The following is a 27,216-nucleotide window of genomic DNA, read 5'->3' on the forward strand; positions in this document are numbered from 1 at the left end:
AAAGAAGTGCACAAAGTATTTCATATTGTATAGACAATTCCTATAGTCTAAAAATCATTCAAATGTATTAGTGTATCATGTACTAAATGGTTCTAGATTTCATAAATAATTTACCAATAACCAGTGCCATAAATTTCTAAATTTATTAAAAAGGTAGGTCTTTTGAAAGTCTAGTTATATTTGTGGATGGTATAGTTTTTAACAACTTTTGAAAATTATATGCAAAGTTGTATTTAACTGGTTTTCATACTATCTTAATAGTACCATTTAATGCATTTACATGAAGAAAACAAAAGATCATAGATTTTTTAATCTTATGGATCACAGGGTATTTACTCTTATATTCAGAAAATTATATTTTATCAATTTCTCTAATTTAAGCATTTCACATGGGAATCTTTCTACTTATGCTAATTTCTTTCAAACATGTTTGAATTATATTTTGCTGTTATATTAAGTTAACATATTTCAGATTTCAACAATTTACTTTTAGATAATTTACTTTTGTTATTTCCAGTAATTAGGAGTCAAAATTTAGCATGTAAAGCAGCTGACTTCTGTCATTTCCTGGTTCACTTGAATCAAATTTTATGGCTAAGGAAAATCAATCTGAAGTAGTAAAATGGTACATTTAATAATCCCTTCTAAGCGCACTTATTTTCTTCCCTAACGTTTAACTTTTTTTTTTTTTTTGCAAATTAAGTTACTGACTTCTTTCAACTGCTCTTTGTTAGAAACAAGAAATTTCAGTATTTTATAAAATTTCTGCATCATATAAAGTTTATAACAAACTATATCACATGGGATAATTTCAACAGCCTTTAAGGATATTTTATTGTATTATTTTAATACAGGTTCTCTTTTAGCTTCACCCCAGTCATTTCACTTTGGCTGCTTTGCAATGGAATTGTTAAAAAGAGAAATATATGTCAGATTTCCATGTTTCACACTTCAGACACTTTTAAAATGCTTAAAAATCCCAAAATATTCATTTAAGCAGCAATCTATAATTATGAGAAGTACAAAAAGAAATGTCTCGATTAAGAAGAGTCAGAAAAGACAAACCCACCTAATTTTTAATAAAATCCTCCAATATGGAGAGAGGCATAGCAGTTGTTTATTTTTCCTCATGTATTATTCACATGTATTATAATAACTATTTGCTTATCTGTTTCCCAGATCAAAATGTGAGTTCCTTGAGAGCAGTACTGACTTATTTCTGCTGATTTGCCTTTCCCTCACTGGCATATAACTCACATCACACAGCACAGACAGCTACTCAATAAATGTTTTTTGTGTGAATAAACCATTTTTAATAATCTACTAAACTGAATTAATAGTAAATCATAGAAATTTACCTGTTACTTGTTTCCTTAGTTTTTCAATTTCTTCTTTTAAGCTCTTTATTTCTAAATCTTTGCTTGCTGTCAGTGGACCATCAACAGTTGAATACTGCAGAGCTTGGACAGTCTGTGTTGATTCTTAAAAAAAAGAATAAAAAAATGTTTACAACTAATAACAATATATTTTTTGTAGAGAAATTCTTATATAATTCTATAGGCCAAAACCTCTACCAATTGAACAAAAGCATACACATTAAGTTTTTACAATTATACCATGGTTTAAAATTATACCAAATATAGAAAAGAATCTACCTTCTAATATGTGAGATTTTTGGTTTTAAATACTGTTGGTGGAGTTTGCCAGTGATTCAACTATTCCACCCCTTTTGGTGCTAGCAGAGAACATGTGATAATTCAAAAACATTATGTCTGTCAGATGAGGTATGAAGAACTGAATCTGGTGTGTAAAGGGGGGTTTAGACATGTAAATATAGGTATGTAGAAGTGCTAGCCTTCCAAATTTTTTGTCTGAAAGTTGAGGCCCATCCATAGATAACACTGGCTCATCAATTTAGTTAAAATAGAGATTGATTTACCTTGCAGTTTGAATCAGAAGATATAAGGTATCAAAGAAACATTAACCTTATTGATGTTTATTCCCAGATATTATCAAAAGAGATGGGAAAAAAGAAAACTTGAAAACCATTTGTATCAGAAATGAAACCACCATTATTTTAAAATAGGTTTCTGCTATTTACAGAGGGGTTCTCAAATAGTCTCTCCCTTACCATAATTCTTGTTAGTGCAAATCATTACTGATTGCTGTGTATCATAATCTTTCATACAATAAAAACTGTAAGACATTTGGAAAAGCAGGAAAGCATGACCAATAGTCAAAAGAAAAAACAGAAATAAAGGTAGACTCACAGATGATTCGGGTGTTCAAATTGGCAGACAAGGGGCTTAAAATAATTATTATTAAAATGTTGAAGACAACAGAGGAAAAGATAGACAAAAAGACGGGGAAATTTCAATAGAGAACTGAAAACTGTAAGAGAACCAAATGGATATTCTTGAACTAAAAGAGACAATATCTGGAATTAAAACTCATTGGATAGATTTAACAGCAGAATGGATATAGCAGAAGACAGAACTAGTAAACATGAAGGAAGGTCAACAGAAAATATCAAAATGAAGCACAAGGAAAAAAAGAATAGAAGGAATAGAACAGGGCATAAAGGGAATGTGGGATATGATCTAACATATATGCAATTAGAGTCCCAGAAGGAGAGAAGAAAGTGAACAAAACAAAGAAATATCTACACAGATGACAGCTTAGAATTTTCCAAAATTGATAAAAGACATTAATCAAGACTATAGAAGCACAATGAATCCCAAACAGGATTTTATATTAATACAAAGAAACCTATACCTATGCACATCATAGTAAAACTGTCAATTTGGAAAACTCTTTGATAATGTCTTCCAAAGATGAAAATACCCTATGACCCATAATTTCTACTCCTTGATATATATCCAAGATACATAAGTATATATCACTGCCAAAAGGAATATATAAGAATATTCACAGGTGTACTCATGATAATCAATATCTGGAAATAATCCAAATATTCACCAATGGCAGATTGGATAAATCAATTTGTAGTATTTATATACAATGAAATGCTAAACAATACTATAAAAAAAAAAAACTATTGGTATCTATAAAACATGGATAAATCTCAAAACAACATGTTGAGTTAAGGAAGCCAGACGCAAAAGAGAACATAGTAAATGATACTATTCATATGAAGTTCAACAGGTATCTATCAATCAATCAATGAGGAAAGAAATTAGGACAGTGTCTTCTTCAGGGTGGTACGTTATGAACTGGGAAGGGGCATGAGAGAACCTCATGCTTTCCTGGAAATATTCTATACATTGATATGGATATATGTACATATAAGCAATTATTGGGCTTACAGTTAAAAATAGAATGCTTGCACACTTTATGTATATTGCCATGTTAATAAAACAAGTAAAAAAAACTAACTTGGGCCACAAAGGGGAAGTAATTCACATGCAGAGAGCTTAACAACTTATTGAAAGATGGGAAAATAGTCTGTTCTATTGATGTTTATGGAGCCTTTTTCTCTACTGGGCTTCTGAAAGTAAGCAAAATTTTATGACTGTAAAACTTTTATTTTTCTCTCTTGTAGGAGTTACAAGTTCTTGATTACTTGTTCATACATATGTTTCTTCATTCACAAAATATATAAGTAAAATAAACGTTATATCCTTTATGTTGGAGTAAATAAAGCATAAAAGAGAGATAGTGAGTGCTGGGGATAGATGTAATACTAAATTATAAATAGGATGGTTGGGCAAGGCTTTAATGAAGGCTTCATTCAACTAGAGAGGTAACGGAATACGTCATGTAAATATCAAAGGAAGAACATTTAAGGTAGGGCAACAGCTAATGCAAAGGCCCTGAGGTAGGGGATCTGCCTGGCTTGTGAAAAGAATAGCAAGGAGCCTAGGGTGGCCAGAACAGAAGGAACAAAGAAGAGAGTAATCAGAATGGTAAAAAGAAGTCAGATCATATATCACCGTAGGCACTGAAATTAGTGTGGCTACTAATGTGACATGGAAAGCTATTGGGAGTGGTGTTAACATAGTGAAGTAAGATGATCTAAATTGTTTTAAGAGGATTATTAGGCTGATATGTTGAAAACAAACTGAAGGAAACCAGGGGTGGAAGAGATGTGGGGTGGGAGGGACAGCAGGGAAGGAGATAAGGTAGGGAAACAAGTTAGTAAGTTATTACAATAATACAGGTGAGAGTGGGTGGTGGTTTGAAACAGGGCAGGAGCCCCACAGTGAGTGAGAATCAGACTCAGGACCTACTGCAATAGCAGAGCTGACATGAGTTGCTGATGGATCTGATGGGGGGTGGGGGAATGAGAGGGTTTAAAGATGGCTGTAAGGCTTTACTTCTGAGCAAGTGAAAGCACGGAGTACTCTAACACTCAAAGGCCAAAGAATTAAGAAGAAATCAGCAAAGGAGACTGAGAAGGACTAGCTTTTGAAGAAAAAGAAAATCGAGAGAGTAAAGTGCCCCAGAAGCCAAAAAAAAGGGAAGACGCATCAGGAGGAAGAAATGGTGAACTGGGTCAAATGTTGCTAATAGGTTCAAAGATGAAGACTGAGAAACGATCACGGATTTTTCAATATAGGAGAGGAAAATGGGATAAGGGAAAAAAGGTAGGATTGCTGGGCAGCTTTCAGAACCGACCTGAGATTGGTGTTCAGGAATGTGAAGTGATACTAGTCAGCATGTTGTATGCTTTTTAAGTAGGCTACCTTCAGTTGCACAGTTGTGGATGCAAAGTTGTATTTGAACAGGGTTAATATTCTGCCAAAGGAGTCTGACAAAGAGAAAGGGGAACAATAGATTTCAGGGTACATGTGAGGGTATCACTATGACCACAGAATGAGAAACGAGGGCATAAGAGAAACAGTGAAATGGTGATAGACTTGTAGTTACGGTGGAATTAAAGGAATATTTATGCATTATATAATATTTATGTAATATTATATAATATTAATATATATTATAAATATATATTTATATTATAATATAATATATATTTATATCATAATATAATATATTTATATAATATATATTATAAATATATATTTATGTATTATATAATATTTATGTAATATTATAATATTATGGGGCTAAGGTACTAGAGAGCGTTCACTAGAAATTATGAGCAAGACATTATGGAAGATTTGCTTGAAACTGAGATTAATGATGGGTTTTAGATACTGCAATCTCAAGATGTATCTCACTACCATGAGACAGAGTAAATGAGATCGGGTGGAGAAGGAGCTCACTGAAGGTGAAGAATCAAGAAACTAAGTCAAAATCTTAAAAGGTGCACCTACATGCATTTTAAATCACCTAATATTATGACAGAAGCAATGATGTAGAGAATGACAGTGTGACAGGAGCTAGAACTCCTAAGGATTGAGCAAATATGACAGGAAAAGTCATTAAAGTGTTATTCTGGTGTGAGAAGCGTTCCATTTTTCCTAACAGTCCCATTCTCCTCTCCCCAGAGGTATTTATTCTCACTGTTTTATATCCATATATATGTACCCATAGGAAACAACGCTATCTTTGGTTGTTTGCTGTTAATTGTGTGATTTTACATAAATGTATTATACTGTGTTCCGCATATATTTCTACAACTTGACATTTCACCACTTAATAAAAAAATTTCTTCTTAAGATAAAACAACCACTTCTAATAAACAATTCATAACACTGTCAGTCTACTTCAAAAAGAGAAATTATCTTTAAAATATATTTACCTTGAAGCTTTCTGCTAAGTTCAAGTTTTTCTTGTTCGAGGCGCTTAATTCTTCTTTCATAAGCTTCAGTTGCTAAGTTGTTGTCTAGAGTCCTCTGAACATTAGCGTCAAGATCCAGTGAGGTGGGACCGGCTGTAACTCTCAAACAACTCCTATCAGAGAGAACACTGAAGAAGGAAAAAAAATATGTAGGTTAATACCGTAATAAAAAGTTTAAAGAAAAAAGACAACCTCTTAAATTGTTCATTTAAAACATGGATTTCAATATCCAGTTTAAAAACATTTTTTTTTTTTGCAAAATCACCAAAAACTACTATTTATAAGCATTTTTTTAAATGAAAACATAAATCCCCCCCAAATTATCTTTGGTTATTCTGGATTTTTTGTGGGTCCAAATAAATTCTAGGAATATTTCTTCTATTTCTGTGAAGAATGTCACTGACATTTTTGTTCTGAGAGTTCTGCTTAAGTCCAGTTAGTGTTTCTTTATTCATTTTCTGCTTCAGTGATCTGTCCAATACGGTCAGTGGAGTGCTGACGTCCCTGACTGCTAAGACGCTGCTGTTTATTTCTTTGCTTAGGTCTAAAAGAATCTGCTTTATGCAGCTGGGAGTTCCTGTGTTAGGTGCATATATATTGAGCACTGTTACGTCTTCTTCCTGAATTGCTCCCTTTACCATTATCTAATGACCATCTTTGTCTTCTTTTACCATTGTTAAAGTCTATTTCATCTGATACGAGAATGACTACACTTGTTGGCTTTTGGTTTCCATTTTTGTGGAATATTTTTTTTCCATCCTTTCACCTTGAATCTGTATGACTCCTTTTGGGTTGGATATGTTTCCTGGAGACAGCAGATACTTGGGTTGTATCTTTTCATCCATTGGGCCAGTCTATGTCTTTTAATATTCAGTCCGTTCACGTGTTAGTATTGAGATGTGGGATGTTGTTCTATTCATCATGTTGGCTGATATCTTATTGTTTGGTTTTCCCTCTTGTGCTATTGTTTTATAAGAGCTGGGAGCTATCGCTTTTGGGTGTTTTTACACTGGTTGGTGTCTATTGTGCTGTTGCATGTATAATGCACTTTTGAGCATTTCCTGTAGGATGGCTCTAGTAGTGACAAATTTCCTTTGTGTTTAGTCCGCATGTGGCCTGACCATTATATTATTTATCACTTCCATCTGCACCTCTTTCCTGCCCTGAACACTTGTCTCAGTCACAGTTCTGGTAAGCCCACAAGCTAACCCTAGCAAAAATGAGTCAAAAACAAACGTCGCTGGAGTGCTTCTTTGGAAAGGGAGAAGACCCAATGATGAGACAGCAGAAGACTCTAAGACTGCCAACAAAATGAAAGCTATGTTTAAAAGAAAATACTGGTTGGGCGTGGTGGCTCACGCCTGTAATCCTAGCACTCTGGGAAGCTGAGACGGGAGGATCACTTGAGCTCAGGAGTTTGAGACCAGCCTGAGCAACAGTGAGACCCTGTCTCTACTAAAAATAGAAAAATTAGCTGGGTATTGTGGTGCATGCCTATAGTTCCAGCTACTTGGGAGGCTGAGGCAAGAGGATCACCTGAGCCCAGCAGTCTGCGGTTGCAGTGAGCTATGACACTACTGCACTCTACCAACGGCAACAGAACAAGACTCTGTCTAAAAAAACAAAAAAGAAAACAAAATACCAAGAGTCCTACTTAAATTATGTGTTCATTACAACAGGTGATTCACATTCTCCAAGGCTGCTTCATGTAATATGTGGGGACCAGCTAATCAAAAAAGCCATGAAACCTTCAAAACTGCTTCACCACATGGAGACCAAGCACCCTACATTAAAAGATAAGCCTTTAGAGTTTTTCAAAAGAAAACAATGTGAACATGAAGAACAGAAGCAATTATTGAAGGCCACCACTTCATCAAATGTGTCTGCACTGAGAGCGTCATTCTTAATAGCTAACCGCATTGCTAAAGCTAAGAAGCCCTTCGCTATTGGTGAAGAGTGGATCCTGCCTGCTGCTGAAGACATTTGCCATGAACTTTTAGGAGAGGCTGCAGTTCAAAGGGTGGCACATGTTCCTCTCTCGGCTAGCACCATAACTACACAAACTGATGAAATAGCAGACGATACTGATGCACAATTGTTAGAGAGGATTAATGAGTCACCGTGGTACACAATCCAGGTTGGCAAGTCTACCGATGTTGCAAAAAAGGCAATAATGCTTGTGTCTGTGCAATGTATTTTTCAGGAGGATGTGCATGAGGATATATTACATGCACTTTTGTTGCCAAACAACACGACAGCTAAGGAACTATTCGAGTCTTTGAATGATTACGTATCAGGAAAACTGAACTGGTCACTGTGTGTTGGTATATGCACGGACAGAGCAGCTGCCACGACTGGACAGCTTTCTCCTTTCACTACTCTGTTCAAGCAGCTCTGAGACGGACGCGGAGCACACATGTTTTCTCTTATACACGGAAGTGAGATGGCTTCTAAAGGGAGATTGCTGGCCAGTTTCTGAGTTATGAGAGCTGCTCCAGAGATTTCTCTTAGAAAAAGAGCCACCATTGGCAGCACATGTCAGTGATATAGAACGGGCTGCAAAATTTGCTTACTCGTGTGACATATTTAACCTGCTCAACAAACTCAATCTGTCACTTCAGGGGAGAAGGACAACTGTATTCAAGTCAGCGATAAAGTGGCCGCATTCAAAGCCAAATTGGAACTACGGAGGCGATGAGTTAATTCCAACGGATTTTTGACAAGTTTCAAACATTAGCAGAGATTTTGAAAGAGACTGAGCCAGGCAGGGCCTTCTTTCTCCCAGCTGGTGCATGATCACCTATCTCAGCTTTCAAAAGAGTTTGAGCATTACTTCCCAACCACCAAAGACCCTCAAACTGGCAAGGAAGGGATCTGCAACCCATCTGTGAATAAGCCAGGTGAATCGACTTTGTTGGTGCTAGAAGACGATCAACTGCTTGAGATCGCAAATGATGGTGGCCTTAAAAATATGTTTGAGACAACTTCAAATCTCCATACGTTCTCGATTAAAATCAAGGAGGAATATCCTGAGATTGCCACAAAAGCACTGAAAAGCCTGCTTCCATTTCCAACATCCTGTCTTTATGAACCAGTGTTTTCTACAGGGACAGCAACCAAAATGAGATTAACTGTCTCCCATCAGCCCCAGATGGGACCATCTAGTTGCAGGAAAACAAGGTCAAGGTTCTCATTGATTCTGCGTTATGTTGAGTTGTGTAATTATTTCATTATATATTACAATGTAATAATAATAGAAATAAAGTACACAATAAATGTAACGTGCTTGAATCATCCCGAAACCATCCCCCATCCCCCACCTCCAGGGTGCATGGAAAAACTGCGTCAAAAAGGTTGGGCACTGCAGCACTAGCATAATACAGTATATTTGCCAGACAGCAAGAAGGGGGACTTAAGGTTGGTAATCATGAATTTACAGTAAGAACGGTCAGATGTTTTTCCCTAGTCACTTTGAACTGCATTGGTATAGGAAGAAAATTAAATTTTAATAATCAATGTTGACCAAGCAATACAAGAAAATGAGAGAAAGCCAAGCAAATGAGGTGGCACACAAACAGTGATGATAATCATTCTCTACAGAATTTACACTGAGGAGGAGGATAGAAAGGGTGTAAGTAGAGACAGGGTCAAGAAGAGGATGGTAGGATTAATGCGCTGAATGTTCTCGTGCTTGACACCTAGAAAAAATTTATTCAGTAGGAAGACAGTCTTTTAATTCTTACCCCATTGCTAAGGGTTAGATTCTGTGCTCTGTGTTTGTCCCATTCTTTCCCTTCAAAAATGAGTTAAAATTCTTGTGTATTTCATTCATTTTGTAAATTTAACTTTTTCCAGCAGTGGGCTCATTCTATTTTTAAAAAAACTATAATTTACAAAGCTTTCTCATATATTACATTAAAAAAAAAAAAACCTCAATTCACTTTAATTTGCTTTAAATTATTCAAACTATGTTAACTTTCAAACTTACCAGCTACTAGTATATGTAAAACCAACAAATGGAAGATGGTGGCCAGAAAATGCGGTGTGTGTTGGTGGGGGCATCGTTTCCTAAAGGAGGAAAAACATCCGGTAAGAAATAGATAGCTCTAACCTGTAGCTTTGGTGGTAAATATTAACTGCCTAGAGGAAACATGCAACTGTTCAATTTAGAAATACTGGTAAGTTTGGTACAGATGTTTAGTGATATAAACTTTAGACTATGTACACTGCTACTCCAAAATTCTAATAAAATGAAAATAAAGATTGATCATCTGATACTGAACTTACAGTCATTATTCATGTATTCTGTATTTTCAAATTTGTCTAGAAGCTAAAATTTATCTGCAAACTCCAAATCAACACTTGTGGTGATTCTGCAATCATTCACAGACATGTGCGGAGCAGAGAAAAAAATGTGAGTGGCCCCCTGCTCACATTCCTAGCAGAGGCTGAACAAGAGAGACTCTGCCCTCTCATTTAATCTTTTATATTAACACTATAAACGAACGTCCTGTACAGGGTCTATTTAGTCCCATAGTTTTCTGCCTTTTGCGAGCAATTTCACTATTTAAAATGGCCCCCAAGCATAGCACTGTCTAGTGTTTCTAAGTGCAAGAAGGCTGTGACGTGCCTTCGCTTCACAGGGAAAATGACATGTGTTAGACAAGCTTCATTCAGGGATGAGTTACAGTGCTGCCGGTGGTGAATTTGATATTAATGAATCAACAATATATGTTACATAGGTGTCTTTAAACACACACACATAAAACAAGATTATATATTATCCAATGGCAAAAATGTGACCAGAGGCTGAGAGGAACCTGTATCTCTCTGGAACAGTGGTTCAATATTAGCTCACACAGTGTTCACAGCAACACTGTGAACTACTTTGTCCTCTTAGGAAACCTAATTGCATAACTTACCTAAGAAGTAACTCTTAGAATTTCAACTTTGCTCGTAGTCATGGATAACCAAGTTCACCTCAGTTAACTCTCTTAATTTCTTGATTTATGATAGAATAAGCACTGAAAGCCATAACTGATAACTTATAATTGTATTACCCTTGCAAACCAAAAAATTACTTTATAACCATATTAAAAAGAAACAGAGAAGAACTTCAATGTCATACTTACAGAATTTTTTAAACAATCATCATCCACATCAAAATTCGATGTATCTGTTGGGCTACTAACTTCTGGGATATAAGGTGCTTCACAGTTCCGAATGTTATCCCAGTCAATTCCATTGAAAAATGGGTGCTTCTTAAAATCTTCTATTCCATTTTGACCAAGTCGATGTTCTCTGCTGCATATGAGCCTTCGAATAAGATCTTTTGCATGTTCAGACACATCAGTCACCTGGGCTGGAAACTGAAACCTCTCCTAAACAGAGAATAATAGAAGCAAAATATAAATTAGTGTTTAACTTAATAAGTTGATTGACTTATTTATTTTCTTAAAAATACGTCTTCTTTTAACAATATTTAATAAGTGTATGGCTGGTACTAAGTGCTGATACTAAGGAATACGGGGATGAATGAGAAAAGATCATTTTCCTACAGAACTTTAATTCCATGTCTGATTTAGTAATACATGAAGTATAGAAAGAAGAATAAGTGAAATGCTAAAATACCTTAAACTGGTATCAGAATGAAGAGGAATTGATTAAAAGTGGTAGAATTTGACTCAATTTTTCAACAGAGTGTAACTGATAATGTTCATATAAGTCATATACTAGTGGTTAACTGATTACAATAAAAAAACATTTTTAAAGGATTTAATATGTATCTGACACTATTTAAAGTACTTTACTCATTTAACTCATTTAATTTAATCCTCACAATAATCATCTTAACTGGGTACTACCATTACGCTAATTTTACAGAAGAAGAAACAAAGACACAGAGATAATTTAAGTTAATTTTCTCAGCTTCACAAAACTAGTAAATGGCAGAACTGGAATTTGAACTGAAGTTGTCTGACTCCAAAATCTGTGCTGTAAAACACCATGTTTTACTACAATGATTTCTTTCAGAAATGCTGTACATGCTACTTATAACTTTGTAGGTATTTCTAGTCTTTCAACTGTTTATAACCATTTGAGAAGCACTATCTTTGCAGCCAGGTAGAATAGCATAAATTCTGCAAAACTGATTTATATAATACATATTATAAAGCAACTAATCGTAATTGTGTCACTAGAACAAATTAAAAAGAATAGATTACCATTCCCTTCTATGGGATATTCCTATTCATATTCTAGGTTTTTGTAATTGTCCACAATCTTCTGAGACTGACTAATCAAAACCTTTATTATTATTAACAATCTATTTCTATTTCACTTAGAACTAAATGGATTAAAGTCTTATAATGTGTTCCTATTGTATATCTGGATTGTTTTCAATGTTTTATAATCATAAATAATATTAGAATAGGTATCTTTGTACATGCACCCTTGTTCTACTGAAAATTTCATAAGGTAGAATCCTTGAAGTTGCTCACTCAAAAGCTCTAACCGTTTTTGAAGGTTCTAGATGCACACTTGCAAACTTTTAGACAGAAAGGCTACGTGAATTTATATTCCTCTCAATAATGTCTTAGAATGGTCATCTCACTGTATTATTTACAGTAGGGAGTATCTTTGCCAATTTGACAAGGAAAAAAGCATCTTATTTTAATTTGCATTTAATTTATCAATACTAAAATTGAGAACATTTTTACATGCATTCTAGACTATACATATAATAAGCAATGATACAAATTGTCTGCTTATGACCTTTGTTATTCTATTGGAGATACCATTTAATTTCCCAGTTATTAGCATTTCTAATAAAATATAGGAGAAAGTTAGATTTAATAATTTTATGTATAATTTATGGATTTTTGACAATTCTAGTTTATCATGTCCCCTACTAGCATAGAAATGTGATCATTCATTATATGTTTAGAAAAATATTTTCCCTCTTTAAGTATCAGATTATTTTATTATAGTGTTATTTATCACATTAATTTGAAAAAAGTAAAATACACTAACTTTGTGATTCATGATTTTTCCATATGTCTCCACCAGAGATTCTGCATAAAATGGTGTTTCTCCATAAAGCATTTCGTACATACAGACCCCCAAAGACCACCAGTCACACTCAGGTCCGTATCTGCCTTTTCCATCTTCCATGGCTTGAAGGATTTCAGGGGAGATATAATCGGGGGTTCCAACAGCCACTGAGGACTGAACCTGAAGAAGTTCACATTTTTGTTAATCTACTGTAATATATTAGAAATAAAATAATAGTTTTAAATTTAAAAGTTACTTAAGATCCACATTACTGATTTTCCAGATTGTATACACTATAGAACCTTTATCATAGCTGTTATTTATTTCAATGACTACATTTAGGGGAACAATATGAATTAAACCATGATAGCCATTAACAACAAACTGAATATTTGGTTTAGGGCATTCTTATTATTTACATGTCTAACCTGTATATATTAAAAAAATGAAAGCTGTGAAAATTTTACAATCAGATGGGGAAAGGGAACTCCTGAAATTTAGGCCTACACTTATGAAAAGCCTGGAGATTACGTTAAAGCTCCTTAATGTAAACCTAAGAAAATAAATGTCAACAATGTATAGCAAACTACCTATTAATGAAAAAAATTATAGAAGAATAAAAGGTATAGCCTTCAAAAAATAAAGTCCTAATAGAGAAAAAAAGGTGAGCATATTATTATTTATTATAGCTAGTTAAATGTAAATTAGAAGATAGGTAATTTTAAAAATCCTGGACACACATGTTGTAAGGTACTCTGAAATAAAAGAATATCGGCCCTTTATATGTTTTAAAAGAACATTTAAAAAATGAACATTCTCAAGGTAGAATAATGGTTAATAGTCTGGATTTTATAGACTAAATTACCAATTCTTAATAATAAGGATAGATTTCCACTGTGGCAACATTGAGATTAAGTAACTTAAAAACTCTTCTATTACCAGCTCTTAAAAATAAAACAACTATTTTAATAAACATAAAAAAAATCCTTTAAAAAAGAAATTTTTAGGGGCCAGTAATCAAGAAATGATTGAGAACCAGAATGAAGAACATCCGAGATGGGGTGGGATTGAGGAATTGTTGGTTTTCATTTTCCAGGTACTTGGATTTTAATACACACAAGGGAACAAAAAGAGAGACCTTGCCTTACATGAGGTGGGCAGTTTGGAGAGAAAGGGATGCCCTACATCCATACCCTCTGCCCTAAAGCGTATAGTGTAAGAGAAATGGTGAATTATTTCTGCCACACAGCAGAGAAAGACAAGAAATTTTATCTATCTTGACTTTTGGCTGATATGTGGAAAGTACCTCCTCCTGTAGAAATACGTAACTTTTATTTTTTTATTCTGTATCACTATTCCCAACACTTTTCTGTTCGGTCTAGTGATTTTTGATAGAATCTTGGTCATTGTAAATAAAATGTTACAGAGAGTATGGATTCTGTTATCTTCCTCTGAAGAAGAATAATTCTTGTTTAAGCACATAAAAAAAAAAACAAAAACACTGACTAATCTCCTTGAGCATGTGTTAGCTTACAGTTAGTTATACTCTGTTGAGTACCGATTTATACAAAACCCAAGATTTGTCTCAACCCCCTCTACTTGGAAGAGAGACTTCCAAACTCTGCGGACCTTATCAGGGCTTGGATTTAGACTGTTAAACAGGTTGAGAGCAGGTCTTAGGTGTTACAACAGTGTTAAACGGCTCTCCAGAGCTGAAAATTCAGTGTCTGCAAGCACTGTATCTCCTTCAGCATTGTCTGATCTCCAGTATTCTGTTCTATTTTCAAAATTTCATCTACTATTTGGCAAGTCTCGTGTGATCTTGTAGTGCATGTGTGTAGCCCAACCCTCAAGAGGTATGCCCACATGGATACCTTAGGTCCTTCCTCTGCACATTTCCCTCCTCTCCAGTGTAAAGCCCTGCAGATTCCAGCTATTGCAGCTAACCCAGCTGATCTCTTCCCCTATCTCTGAAGGACTGCTATACTCTGCTCTCACCATAGCTTTCTGCATTCGAGTCAGGAACTGTCCCAATCTTGAGCTATTGTGAGGCCCCCTTTGAGAGTTTATTTGTCAGGGATGATAGTTTTATGCTGCCTGTTGTCCAATGCCTGAAAACAGTTGTTTACAGTGGGAGTGCTAATTTGGTACCAATTATTCCATCCATCATGGCCAGAGGCAAAGGTTGCATAATCTTCTTTAAAGAAGTTATCTTTGTAAGATCAATTTTCAGAAGTCAAATTACTGGTCCAGAGTAATGTGACATTTTCATGATTTTGGAGTATATTATACTAAATTATTCTCCAAAATGTTCTGCCAATTAAACTGATATATATCTGGATCTCTACAATGCAGCTAGGAAAATGAAGTTCAAAAAAATAACAAAGAATAAAATTGGGCACATAAACTTAAGTAAATGAAAGAAAACAACTAGCGGTTTAGGGTTAGCAGAAGTTAAGCAAATGGGAACATGAAATTAAATCAACCTAGAGGAGTTTCTGAAAAAAGAATTTATTTGTTGAATACAGTCCCTCAGAATAACTATGTAATTTGGAAGCAATACAAATGAAAGTGAGAACAAAGTTGAATTTTCTTTTTCCATGTGAGATTTATTTTCTTAACCACTCCAGAAATTTAAAAATATCTCAAGTACAGTAATATTTACCAGCTAAAGAAGGAGCAAAAAAGGGTCTGATAAAGGGTATACCAATCTTAAGATAATTACTATAATTAATTATAGCATATATAATTACTAAAATATAAGATTTGTCTTTATTTACCGTTCCATCTTCCATCAACTTCAGACAAGAACCAAAATCTGCTAACCGAATATGTCCATTCATATCCATCAATATATTGTCAGGTTTAATGTCTCTGAAAAAATAAATACATACAATTTTTGGTTGGGAAAAATAAACATAATCAGGTGCTTGGTAAGATAACCTTTTTGTCTGAAAATCTCAACTTCTTTTAAAAGTAATACTTTAAGAACATTTAATTACTTTATAGATGCAATTCCTGGCTCTGAATCATATTAAAACTGTCTTAAATAGGTAATTTCAATATTTTCCTGGAGATAAAAAGTACTGTGGTAATTTTCATTCTGGTTAAAGTAAACCATTCTTCCTTTGGATTTACACAGGTTCCAGTGTGACTAGAGTAGGCCTACTTTCCGCATACAGAGAAGAGTCATAATTACCTGATACTCACAAAAAAATACTATTTTCTAGCCCATGAAATTGGACAGGAAAAAATATACTCTCTAGACACTGAAGATAACTGCAGACAGATAAATTCTCTAGTACTTCAGGTCCAACAACACAAAGAAATTGCTTCATAAAGTTGATTTTGCAGAAGAACTGAAACAGTTGCCTAACATAGATTATAGATTATCTATGTTATTTAAACCTTTCACTATTTGCAGATGTTAAGTTAATGGCTTGAAAGATATCCAATTGTAAGTAATAAACTATGTCATACTATAATTCATTCTTGAGACCACAATACCATCTTAAAAATTACATTGTGCTTTACAATTTTAAAAACATTTCCATGTCTTTAATTCTAATAAAATTTGTGACTATCAGAAACCAACACAGTACATGAATAGGCAAGAGCCAAATTGAGATCTGATAAAATACATACTTTTTAATCACAATACTCTTCCTTTAATAATGTCTTAGAACTTCATTGCTAATTAAATGAATCAGCATAAGACACTCACACCCTAAAACAACCAACACAGAAAGAGAAACATCCTCTCCTTCCCACACTTCACATTCTTCTCAGTGACCACTCTCATCACCCAGAATTTAAAAGCAAGTCACTGCTGTCTTAGCGCCGTGGTTCTCCAAGCGTGGTGACCAGACCAGCAGCAGGCACCACCACCACTGCCACTTCGGAACTTGCTAAAGATGTCAAGTTCGCATCCCCATTCAATCTACTGAATCAGAGATTCTGAAGTTGACCCAACAACCTAAGTTTTAGCATGCCCTCCGTGTGACTTTGATGCATGCTAAAATCTGAAAATTACTGCCTTGGAAAATGGTTTAGTTTCTTTCTAACACAGCAGTATCCCTTTGCCTCCTTCTCCTCAGCATCTTTCTCTTTTTCTCATTTGGCACAAAACAAAGGTTTTTCTCATTTGAATGATGAAATCACCAATGACTTTGTGATGACTTCCTACTTTCTCTCCTTTTAAAATGTGAGGCTGTCTTTTAAACCATCCAGTGTGTTTTTAAATTTTTTATTAAACGTAAATTATAGTTTACAACGAAAGAAATTATTCCATGAACATCCAATTATCACCTTCCTATAAAAATGTCTCTTCTTCCATTTACACAATCCTTGAAAGTATTTTCTTGAGAAACATAAAATACATAGGATGGGCCTTAGTAAATAGATGTAGGATTTATGGCTTAGAATTCCAGCTAGTATCAATACATAAGACTCAGCCACAAGGAAATTGGCAAATACATACTCCTTGTGAGATAGAAATCACACGTAAACTTAAATAAGAGTGTTTTTAGAAGTGTTCTGCAGAAATGCTGATTGAAAGTGGGAACTTTTAGATATACATTTATGTATAGGTATAAGCACATCAGTTCTGTAATACTGACAAATAATGACAATAACAACAAAACAAAACAACCAAAATCATCTCAAAATTATTTTGGTTGATGAGAAATGTATCTAAGGCCATAATTAATAAATTTCTAGATACCACCTAGTAACTCACAGGCTGGTGCAAGGAAGGACTCCTGTCTTACTCACCTGTGTACATAATGCAGTTGATGAACTGAGTCAATTGCTATCACCATCTCAGCCAAGTAAAATCGAGCCATATCTTCAGGCAATCTATCTTCAAATTTGCTGAGTAGAGTGAGCAAATCCCCACCAACATAATAATCCATAACTAGGTACTGCAAAAGAAAAAATAAAATGTACTCAATAAATGATAAGAGTGAAAAATTAATATAATGTATCCTAAGGTTAAAGAGGACTTGCGTGGTTAATTACTTATGCAGTTAATTAACAAGAAGTTGTGTGAGATGATTATCAGAAGTCATTATAAGACATCTAAATTTCATACAGCAGTAAAATTTTTTAAAATTGGGGCAAAGAACAACACAGGATTACCATTTTTTGTTGTATTTTGCAAAGTACCAATGTCATCATCATCATCATCATCTTCTTCACCTACGACAATGGTCCATAGCTTTACCAACATTGTCTATCTTCCACCTTCAGCCATATGCCACTATGTGTTTCCTCTTAATAGACCCAAAACCCCTTGGATCCCTTCCCTTCCAACCTTTCAATGTGCCTTACTGAAAGTCTTTAATCATAAACAAACTTCCCTCAGACAGAACTAAAATGATGAATAAAGGAACTATTCCAGTTTTCCTTGCCTGCTAAACTGGGTTCTGGCTTTGCTTACTCATACCCTTTCCCTACCATGTCCTCAGAAGTAAATTAGCCATTACTAAGACAGAATTCACGGCAAGTGCAGGAAAGGAGCAGTAAAACAAAATTCTCAAAAGGAAAACAGTAAGTTGAAAATGAACTATACTCACAATGAGGCTCTGGTGTTAGGGAGACAGTATGTATCAGCAGAAGCACACAAATAATAACCTCACATAGGAACAAAACTCCTCTTCCTTTATAACATACCCCAGTGAACGTCACCAAGATCTGGAAATCATTCTTTTATGCTTTCTCTTTGATTCACCACAAAATTCAAATCAATCATCAAAGTCTTGCTGAGTCTATTTCCTAGCAATTCTCTGTGGAATTCATCTACTTCTACCCCTATCCAGTATCACAATCCTCTCCTAACCCAGGCCCTGACCTCTCTTGACCCCATTACTGCTACAGGTAATAAGAGCAAAACAGACAGCTTTCCATAACATTTTATCATGTAAATAATTTTCTTGAGAATGGAAAATAGAATACAGAACAATAAACATATAAGTTCATTAATAGCACAGATATTTATAAAAGTAACCTACTATGTGCTGACATTACACTTACACAACTGGGATATAAGAATGAGTATGACATGGTTCCTGTATTCAGGGAATTTTATGTATCAATGTTGATATAATTAAGCAGCTTTGTATTTAATGAGTTTTTCTTTTTTATTGTTGAGATACGATCTCGCTCTGTCGCCCAGGCTAGAGAGCAGTGGCATCATCAAAGCTCACTGCAGCCTCAAACTCCTGGGCTCAAGCAGTCTTCCTACCTCAGCCTCCCATGTAGCTGGGACTACACACACCACCATGCCTGGCTAATTTTTCTATTTTGTGTCGAGATGGCATTTTGCTCTTGCTCAGGCTGGTCTCAAACTCCTGACATCCCACCTCAGCCTCCCAAAGCATAATGAGTTTTTTCTTAAGGGAAAAATGTTCTAATCCCATCTTAATATCATTCACTAAATTATGTACCTTGTCATGAAACACATAAAATGCACACTTGCTATACCTCCGTGCATTTGTTCATAAATTAGCTGTATTAATAGGTAGGTTAGAAACAAACGTCAAAATATTTACCACAGCATTCCTAAATTGTATAGCACTATAAATCATGCGGCTTCTTTGGATATTTAAAAGCTACCAGGGTTAAAAGTTACTATGGAAAATAACTGTATAATAAAATTTCCTTTTTTAGTATCTAAAGCTAGGTTTGTCAACATTTTTTGATGGTATTATTTTATAAATGTTCAAAAGAAACTCTTCAACGATAACCAAGACTTCTGACTCTTGAGATTAACATATGATCAAAGTTCCCCTAAAGAAAAACTGGCAGATTACAGGAGACTTCATGACTAGAGTGTTTCGGTCCTCCTCCACTTATTGGGACACTTTCATTCTAGTATAATTAGTGACTGGTATATGCAGGCTATTTCTGAGAAATGTCTCTGAAAAAGAAACGTTAATGTCAAATGCAAAGAGTGCAAATAAAACTAAATAACTTAGACGAGATAGGTAAATCATAGATCAGGCTGTTTTCTCATCAAAGTTTTGGCAAAATTATGCTATATAAAATTTGGCATTTGGATACTTTCTAACGTTCATAACAAAATGTAGATTTTTAAGCAATGCATAAATCTACAGTGTTAGAGCTATCTACAATAGAATATGTTATCACAATGGATTTTAGTCCTCATTATTTGAATGCATTTGAAAATTATCATGATAAACTGCTATAAGTTTGATAAGCAAAATACTTGGCATACGCTTTATTTTACTCTTCCAAATTTTGCTAACAAACCTGTGCAGATTAAATATACATGATACATTTATCCCTAAAATTTCTTGTAAGTAGAGTAAATCCAATTCAAACAACATTCTGTTTAGTTTAGTGCCCAAACAACTAACACATGCAAAGCTCTATGGTATGGCTCTTAAAAAATTCTCACAATTCACAATAATGTAATACATATGGTTTATATGATGATTCAGTAAATTATAAAACAAAGAAGTATCATAAAACAGTATTTACTCTTACTACTTGCCATGAACTCTGTCATTTTGTATTCTATTTAATTTTGTAATCTATTTAAAGATTATGCTTATAAGCCATTAAAGTGATTTTATAACTCACTAATGGGGCAGAACTTCCAGTTTGAAAACCTCCATTTTTATACTCTGTAAGCATTTAAGGGATATAAAAACAAGTAATATAATGACATTGTTTGAATATACCTAGATGTGGCCTGAAATCAGATAAATCCCAAAACTATTAAAAAGTTATTTTATTTTAGCTAAAGATAGTAGGGTTCATGCCATTTATTTAAATATTTTTTTAAGTTGTGCCAAAAAATTGGAGATATATACGTATACCTGTTAGTCATGTAACAGCAGTACTAAAAAAAAAAAAAATGCAAAGCTAAAATGAGATGAGGAAGATTAATCCCAATGGGAAATTTTGGAAATGACTATTTTAAGATGTAGAAATGGAGCACAGGAACAAGGGAAGAGAAATGGGACTGGTATTAAAAGTATCGTGGGCACTAAAAATAAAGGCAGCGTGTAGCTGAGTACAGAGTCTATTCAAGAATGAAGGGTATTCCACTGAGACTGAAATGGAGGGTTTGGGGGTGAGAACAGTATTTCCAGTCTTTTTTTTTTTTTTAACCAAATACTGTATTTAACACTATTGACCATTTCCTCCACCGACTCTCTTTTGTTTTCATGGGGCACTATCTTGACTGTCTTCACTCTGAGCATTTCCATTCGTTTTCTTCTGGGATTCCTCTATCTCTGTCTTCTACAGGCACATTTGTTTTCACCTTTTATAAGCATTACTCAGTTATTTCCGCCTACTCCTTGTAGTCACTGACATCTATAGCAGGAGTTGGCAAACTTTTCCTGTAAGGGGCCAGATAGTAAACACCTGAGGCTTGGTAGGCCAAGAGGCAAAATCAAAGATACTATGTAGGTACTTACATAATAAGAGAAAAACAAATTTCTATACATTTCTCTGGTTTTATAATCAACCAATGTCCTCAATTTGTTGAGCAACTGTTCTCACCAAAAGGCGAGTACATTTTCTTAGACAAGTTTATTTTTCCTGGGCACACTTCTTTGGCCACTGCACTCAAACATGATTTAATTAACTAAACATTGGTAACTGGTTTTCCTTGCTTGGCTAACAAATGAGCTACTCAGAAACTGAACGACGGGTACAGACTCATTTTCATTTTTTTCTTATGAAGAAAGTCTGCTGTGATAGTTATTCTTTTTTAAATGTTGATTTTTCTGACTGCTGCTTTCCTGCCAGTTGGGAGTGTGGTAGTGAGTGCTTAGTCTGGCAGTGTAGACATATACTGTCTTCTATTAATTCACTTGTAGTATGGTTGCATAATAAACACAGTGCTCTGCCATTTAGTTCATTAACATAATAATCCACACTCTACTATGTCTTAAAACCATGATATTTGAAGACAATTTTTCTCTTCTTTCCTTATTTTGACATGATGGGCATGCACTATTAATAAAAATAGTAATAAAATGTCACAGTATAGCAATGTCAAAACACTACCAGGTTATAACTGTGTCGCTGCTATTTGTAGTGTACTAAGCAGCAGTACAAAGTGATGAGAATAATACACAGTGTTACCTGCTGGCATAGTACCAGTCTCTACCACAACTAGTCAGTTCTGCCACCGTACCACAAAAGCAGCCATAGATAATATATCAATCAATAAGTGTAGCTATGTTCCAATAAAATTTCATAGAGACTGAAATTTGAATTTTATATAACAGTCATACATCATAAAATATTATTATTTTTTTCAACTATGTAAAAATGTAAAAACCATTCTCAGTTTGCAAGCTGTAAAAAACAAGTAGTAGGCCAGATCTGAGCTGCAGGCCATAGTTTGCCAAAACCTGATCTATAAAATAAGCACTCCAAGATACACAGTGCTGCTTGTGCACCAGAAGTACCAGACTTATCTATCCAACCCGCTGAAGGAATCACATGACAATTCAAACCCAAAATATACCAAATTAATCATCTTTCCCTCCTAAATTTTCTCTCCCTTCTTATATTCCCCAGCTCAATTCATCAATAAACTAACCACTAAATCCCACAAGTCAGACACAGGAAGAAAGGGAATCATTGTGACTCCTCTCTCCTCCTCTGACATCCACAAAGTTCCAATTATTTCACCTCCTAAATAGTACCTGAAACCATATCCTCCTCTTCATTCTTACTTGGATATGATCACCTTTATTCTAGCCTTCATCAACTGTCATGTGAATATTGTCAAAGTCTACTAGTCTTCTTGCCTCTAGTTTTGCCCCTGAAATCCACAAGCCACACTGCTACCAGCATATTCTATGCAAAATGTAAAACTGATTAATTCACTCCCCATAAAAACCTTCCTTAAAATAAGAATTAAGTCCAACTCCTTAGCATGATTTGCACTCTAAAAGCCTCATTTTATTTCTCTCTCTCCTTGGTTACTCTAATCACACTAGTCTTCCCTCAAACAACCCTTGTCCTTTCTGGCCACAAACTCTTCTATGGTTCTAAAATAGCAGTTTTCAAATTTGCTCTGGGAGGGACCCTTAAGTAATCACGTAAGAAGGTAGAAGGAGGAAAGCAGGAGATCAATCAGGGATGTTCCATTCCTATATGCTTTATTGTATAGGCTTTCAGATACAATGTCATTTAAAAACACACACAAGTACCATAACTAAAATTCAAAAAAAAAAAAAAACCTGAAAAAATGGTTGTGAAAGTCTAATTTGCTTAGCAGAACATATACGAGCATATTAGCTGTATGATGTGACTCTCTCATCCTTCCTCCCTAAACCTCTTATCCTGTCCTCCATCAAGATGAAGATAATAAGCTGCTTCACATCTGTGCTTCTGCTCCCCCAGCCCTCTCTGCATCTTCTCCCTTTGGTTTAGCTAATTCATGTTAGTCTGTCTTAGAAGAGTCTTTGTTGACTTCATACCTTTGAACAAATGTAGTATTTTTCTCATTTGAAATAATCCAAAAATATTATTTACTTGATTTTGGATTTATTGCCTGGCTCCCCTCATGAGAATGTAAGAAAAAGAGAGATCCTTCGTTTGTCTTACTCACTACTACATCTCCGGAATCTAGACGACAGTGCCTACCACACAGCACACATCCAATGAGTATTTATCAAATGAAGGAATTTTTTTTATTTATTAATTTTTATACCCCAGTTTTTAATGTAGTGTCTGGCACAAAGCAGGATCTCAACACATGTATGCTAAAAAATAAACCTGGAAATAAAAAAATGAACAGCCTAGAATAGCAAGCCAAGGAGTTGTACACTCTTATTTTCCTATTTACTTATTTATCTCTTCATGCTTCTAACATTTTTACTTTCCTCCAAGTTCCTTCCTAACTTTTGTTAAGTGATTCATGATACCAATATAAAATCAGATATAGGCTAGGTTTTCACTATGGCTCTACTTAACACAGCACATGCCCACTTCGAAAAATATGTAAAATTCTAAAAAGCAATAGAAATACTACCAATACTACTGGGAAAATCATGAAAAGAACAAATGTTGCGCACTTCCTATAGAATTTAACTAATAGGAATTAAATTTGTTTGGATTTAGTTTTGACTTCCTTATTAAAAAGCATAAAAAATTCCAATGGAAAGGTATCAAATTAACGGGGGGGGCGGGGGGGGAGACTCGCACGTCAAGTGAACAACTTATACTCTGTGAAATGCAGTGATTTTCTATTAATATATAAAACAATGCTTAAACAAAAATAATGCTAATTCTTCCAACAAAAAAATTAATAAGGATACAGAAACATATAAAAATGATTCTTACTAAGTTATTGTCATCCTGGAAAGCATAGTGCAAAGTTGTAATCCATTTATTGTCTCCATTCACTAATACATCCCTTTCTTCACGAAAACATGCTGTCTGAAAAAGAAAAACCAAATTTTAGAAAACATCTTATAATGTAAAACTAGTAAATACAACTAGTAAATATTATGCAAACAACTGCATCAAAACAAATGAAGTTTAAACCAAATGAATGGGCAATTTTACCTTCAATGAGATTATTAAAATCTACAACATTATACTTTGGTTCACTCTAGGGGAAAAACAGAATCACCCGACATACTATACTGAGTCCTGTTTTATACTTTAACTCACTTGAGGTTACGCTTGTGAAAGCTTTCAGAGCCTACGAGACCTCTCTGTATCTTACTATCACAGCTACCTGAAATTCTACAGACACTCTAGCTAGACCTTGATAAACATCCATTATTTCACTTGGCTGATGACTCCAAACTAAATGAGGCTCCAATGACTTTAGTCAACACAACAGATTAAACTTTGGGTTCCAATCTATGCTATACAGTTTAGTAAAAGAATTAATTTTTTAAAATACAAACTGCTTATGATATAAAATTTCAAACACACACAAGAGTAAAAAGATTTAGTACAACTCCCTCCCTTCAACGTATCCATCACTCAACTTCAACAATTACTGTATTGGTCAATCTTATTTCATGTATACCCACTTACTACCACCCCTCAGCTCCATGTGTACACACGCATGCATACCCACACATTTTTTAAGCAAATCCCAAACAGCATATGATTTTATTCACAAATCTTTAGCTATTAAACTATTGCTATTAATGCCTCAGACACTGAGTCTAGATGTAAAGCACAGTTTACTTTTTCCACTCCAATATGCCACATTGTCCTTAGCTGCTTATCACAGTTAGTGGGGGCCCTACTGGCATTTAGTGGGTAGAGGCCAGGGATGCTGCTGAACAACCTACAATGCACAGGACAGTCCCTACAACAAAAATCATCCAGCCTCAAATGTCAGTAGTGTCCCTGCTGAGAAGCCCTGCCCTAAATCAATATTAGCCAAGCTATTAATATGATGTACATACATCCTGGGGGTTTAAAGGTGTTCTGGGTATTCAACATATTTAAAGGCTGTAACAACATCTACTTAGATTATCTTTTTTTAAAAAAAAAAAAACTAAAACAGCCCCTCCTCTTTAAAGAAGACTATCTGAGTTTCTAAGAAAGCAACAAACACATAGGAGGGGTTACTGGAGATCCTCAGATCCAATCACTCACTTTCTCAACCAAGTGTTCAACCAAACATTCTGCTCGCCACAGTGATGTTGTTTTTGTTTCTTGGCCAACTTAGTCTAATACCACACAGTGATGTTTCTGCCTGTTATACAGTTTAAAATTTTTTTATACTTAGTCATATGTTGCTTAAATTTTATCCTCAGTGGATACTGGGATAAAGAGAAACAGGAATACCTATGTTGAAACAGAAGTTAGTAAGGACCATATTTGTAAATAATAATAATTCTGCAAAGCTTCCACAGGATTCTCTTCACCATATTCATAAGGTCCATTCATCAGATTAACAATCTGATACAGCACAACAAAATTGCGTGGATACTTGTAAATCGTGTGCTAAAAAGAAAAACTCCACTGATGATCATAACCACTTTGGCTTCTCATTTATTAGAAATAAAGACTTCTCTCAACCATAAAGTATTATCACAGAGAAATGCTTTCAAATAATACTGAATCCTCCACTAATATGTGAGGGGGAAAAGCCACAAATTTTCCTTTTTAAAAAATAAGTGAAATTTTAAATTGCAAAATGCAAGAATTCCAAATATTAGGTCTTACATAGCATGATATCAGTTTACTTTAAAGTCTCCATTTTGACATATATTTGATGGACAAACCAAACATGAGATGTATCATTTTTAACTTGTCAGTAAAAAAAAAAACAAAAAACTTCTAATATAACTTAAAAAAGAGAAATCACTTGATAACATTCACAATTGCCCAGTGTGTGAGAAACAGACATATTTACATACTATGAGTGCAAAGATATAGTGGTCCAACTTTTATATACAATAATTCAATTGAAGCAATAGTTACCAAAGTTTAAATGTATTCTCCCACCTCCATCCCAACCCAGGAGTTCCACTAGAGAGGATTTTAATTTGAGGAGTGGATAAGTTCCAGAGTCAGCACAACATGAAAATCCTTTAACATAAAAATTATGCGTAAAGTCAAATCAAGATCAGTACACACAAACTGCAGTACCTCAGGACAGCCCACAGCAGAACCTCTGATTAAATGTGTTCCATAGTAAAAAACTTTTTGAAAATTTTACATTGAACATATTTCTTGGGCAGCATGACTGATTCTGAGGTACTAGTTTCTCTCTTCTTTTGAAACTTCTCTTTGACAAACATATGTAATTAGATTTGGTGAAATAATTAAATGTATTGATAGTTTGAATCCATCTTACTAAGAATTCACACTACGGAGAAACTCACAAAAGTACTCTGATATATGCGAATAAAGATTTATTTATTTATTTATTTATTTTTTGAGACAGAGTCTCACTCTGTTGCCCAGGCTAGAGTGAGTGCCGTGGCATCAGCCTAGCTCACAGCAACCTCAAACTCCTGGGCTCAAGCGATCCTTCTGCCTCAGCCTCCCAAGCAGCTGGGACTACAGGCATGTGCCACCATGTCCGGCTAATTTTTATATATATTTTTAGCTGTCCATATAATTTCTTTCTATTTTTAGTAGAGACGGGGTCTCGCTCTTGCTCAGGCTGGTCTCGAACTCCTGAGCTCAAACGATCTGCCCACCTCGGCCTCCCAGAGTGCTAGGATTACAGGCGTGAGCCACCATGCCAGGCCAGGAATAAAGATTTTTACAACATGGTTCAAAACAGTAAAAATAAACGAGTTTTTTAGTAGATGTATGGGGGGGGGGAACTGGGCCAGGTACAGTAGCTCATGCCTGTAATTCCAGCACTTTCGGAGGCCAAGGTGGGAGAATCACTTGAGGCCAGGAGTTCCAGGCTGCAGTGA

The 27,216-nt window shown here is 34.8% G+C and overlaps 1 protein-coding gene across 6 annotated transcripts in view; it reads right to left on the reverse strand.

Moving 5' to 3' along the window:
- Window positions 1–27,216, reverse strand: part of CDC42BPA (CDC42 binding protein kinase alpha) — a 160,763-nt gene that overhangs the window by 80,103 nt on the left and 53,444 nt on the right. For all 6 annotated transcript variants that reach the window (XM_069484523.1, XM_069484522.1, XM_069484520.1 and 3 more), the window contains exons 4-11: window positions 24,155–24,250; window positions 17,591–17,739; window positions 15,598–15,691; window positions 12,797–12,997; window positions 10,897–11,145; window positions 9,753–9,832; window positions 5,726–5,892; window positions 1,359–1,481 (exon numbers count right to left, since the gene is read on the reverse strand). In XM_069484523.1, the coding sequence (XP_069340624.1) occupies window positions 1,359–1,481; window positions 5,726–5,892; window positions 9,753–9,832; window positions 10,897–11,145; window positions 12,797–12,997; window positions 15,598–15,691; window positions 17,591–17,739; window positions 24,155–24,250 (1,159 nt within the window). The remainder of the gene's footprint in view (window positions 1–1,358; window positions 1,482–5,725; window positions 5,893–9,752; window positions 9,833–10,896; window positions 11,146–12,796; window positions 12,998–15,597; window positions 15,692–17,590; window positions 17,740–24,154; window positions 24,251–27,216) is intronic.

This window comes from Eulemur rufifrons, chromosome 11 (genome assembly GCF_041146395.1).
Source record: "Eulemur rufifrons isolate Redbay chromosome 11, OSU_ERuf_1, whole genome shotgun sequence".
In the NCBI taxonomy this organism is placed as follows: domain Eukaryota; kingdom Metazoa; phylum Chordata; class Mammalia; order Primates; family Lemuridae; genus Eulemur; species Eulemur rufifrons.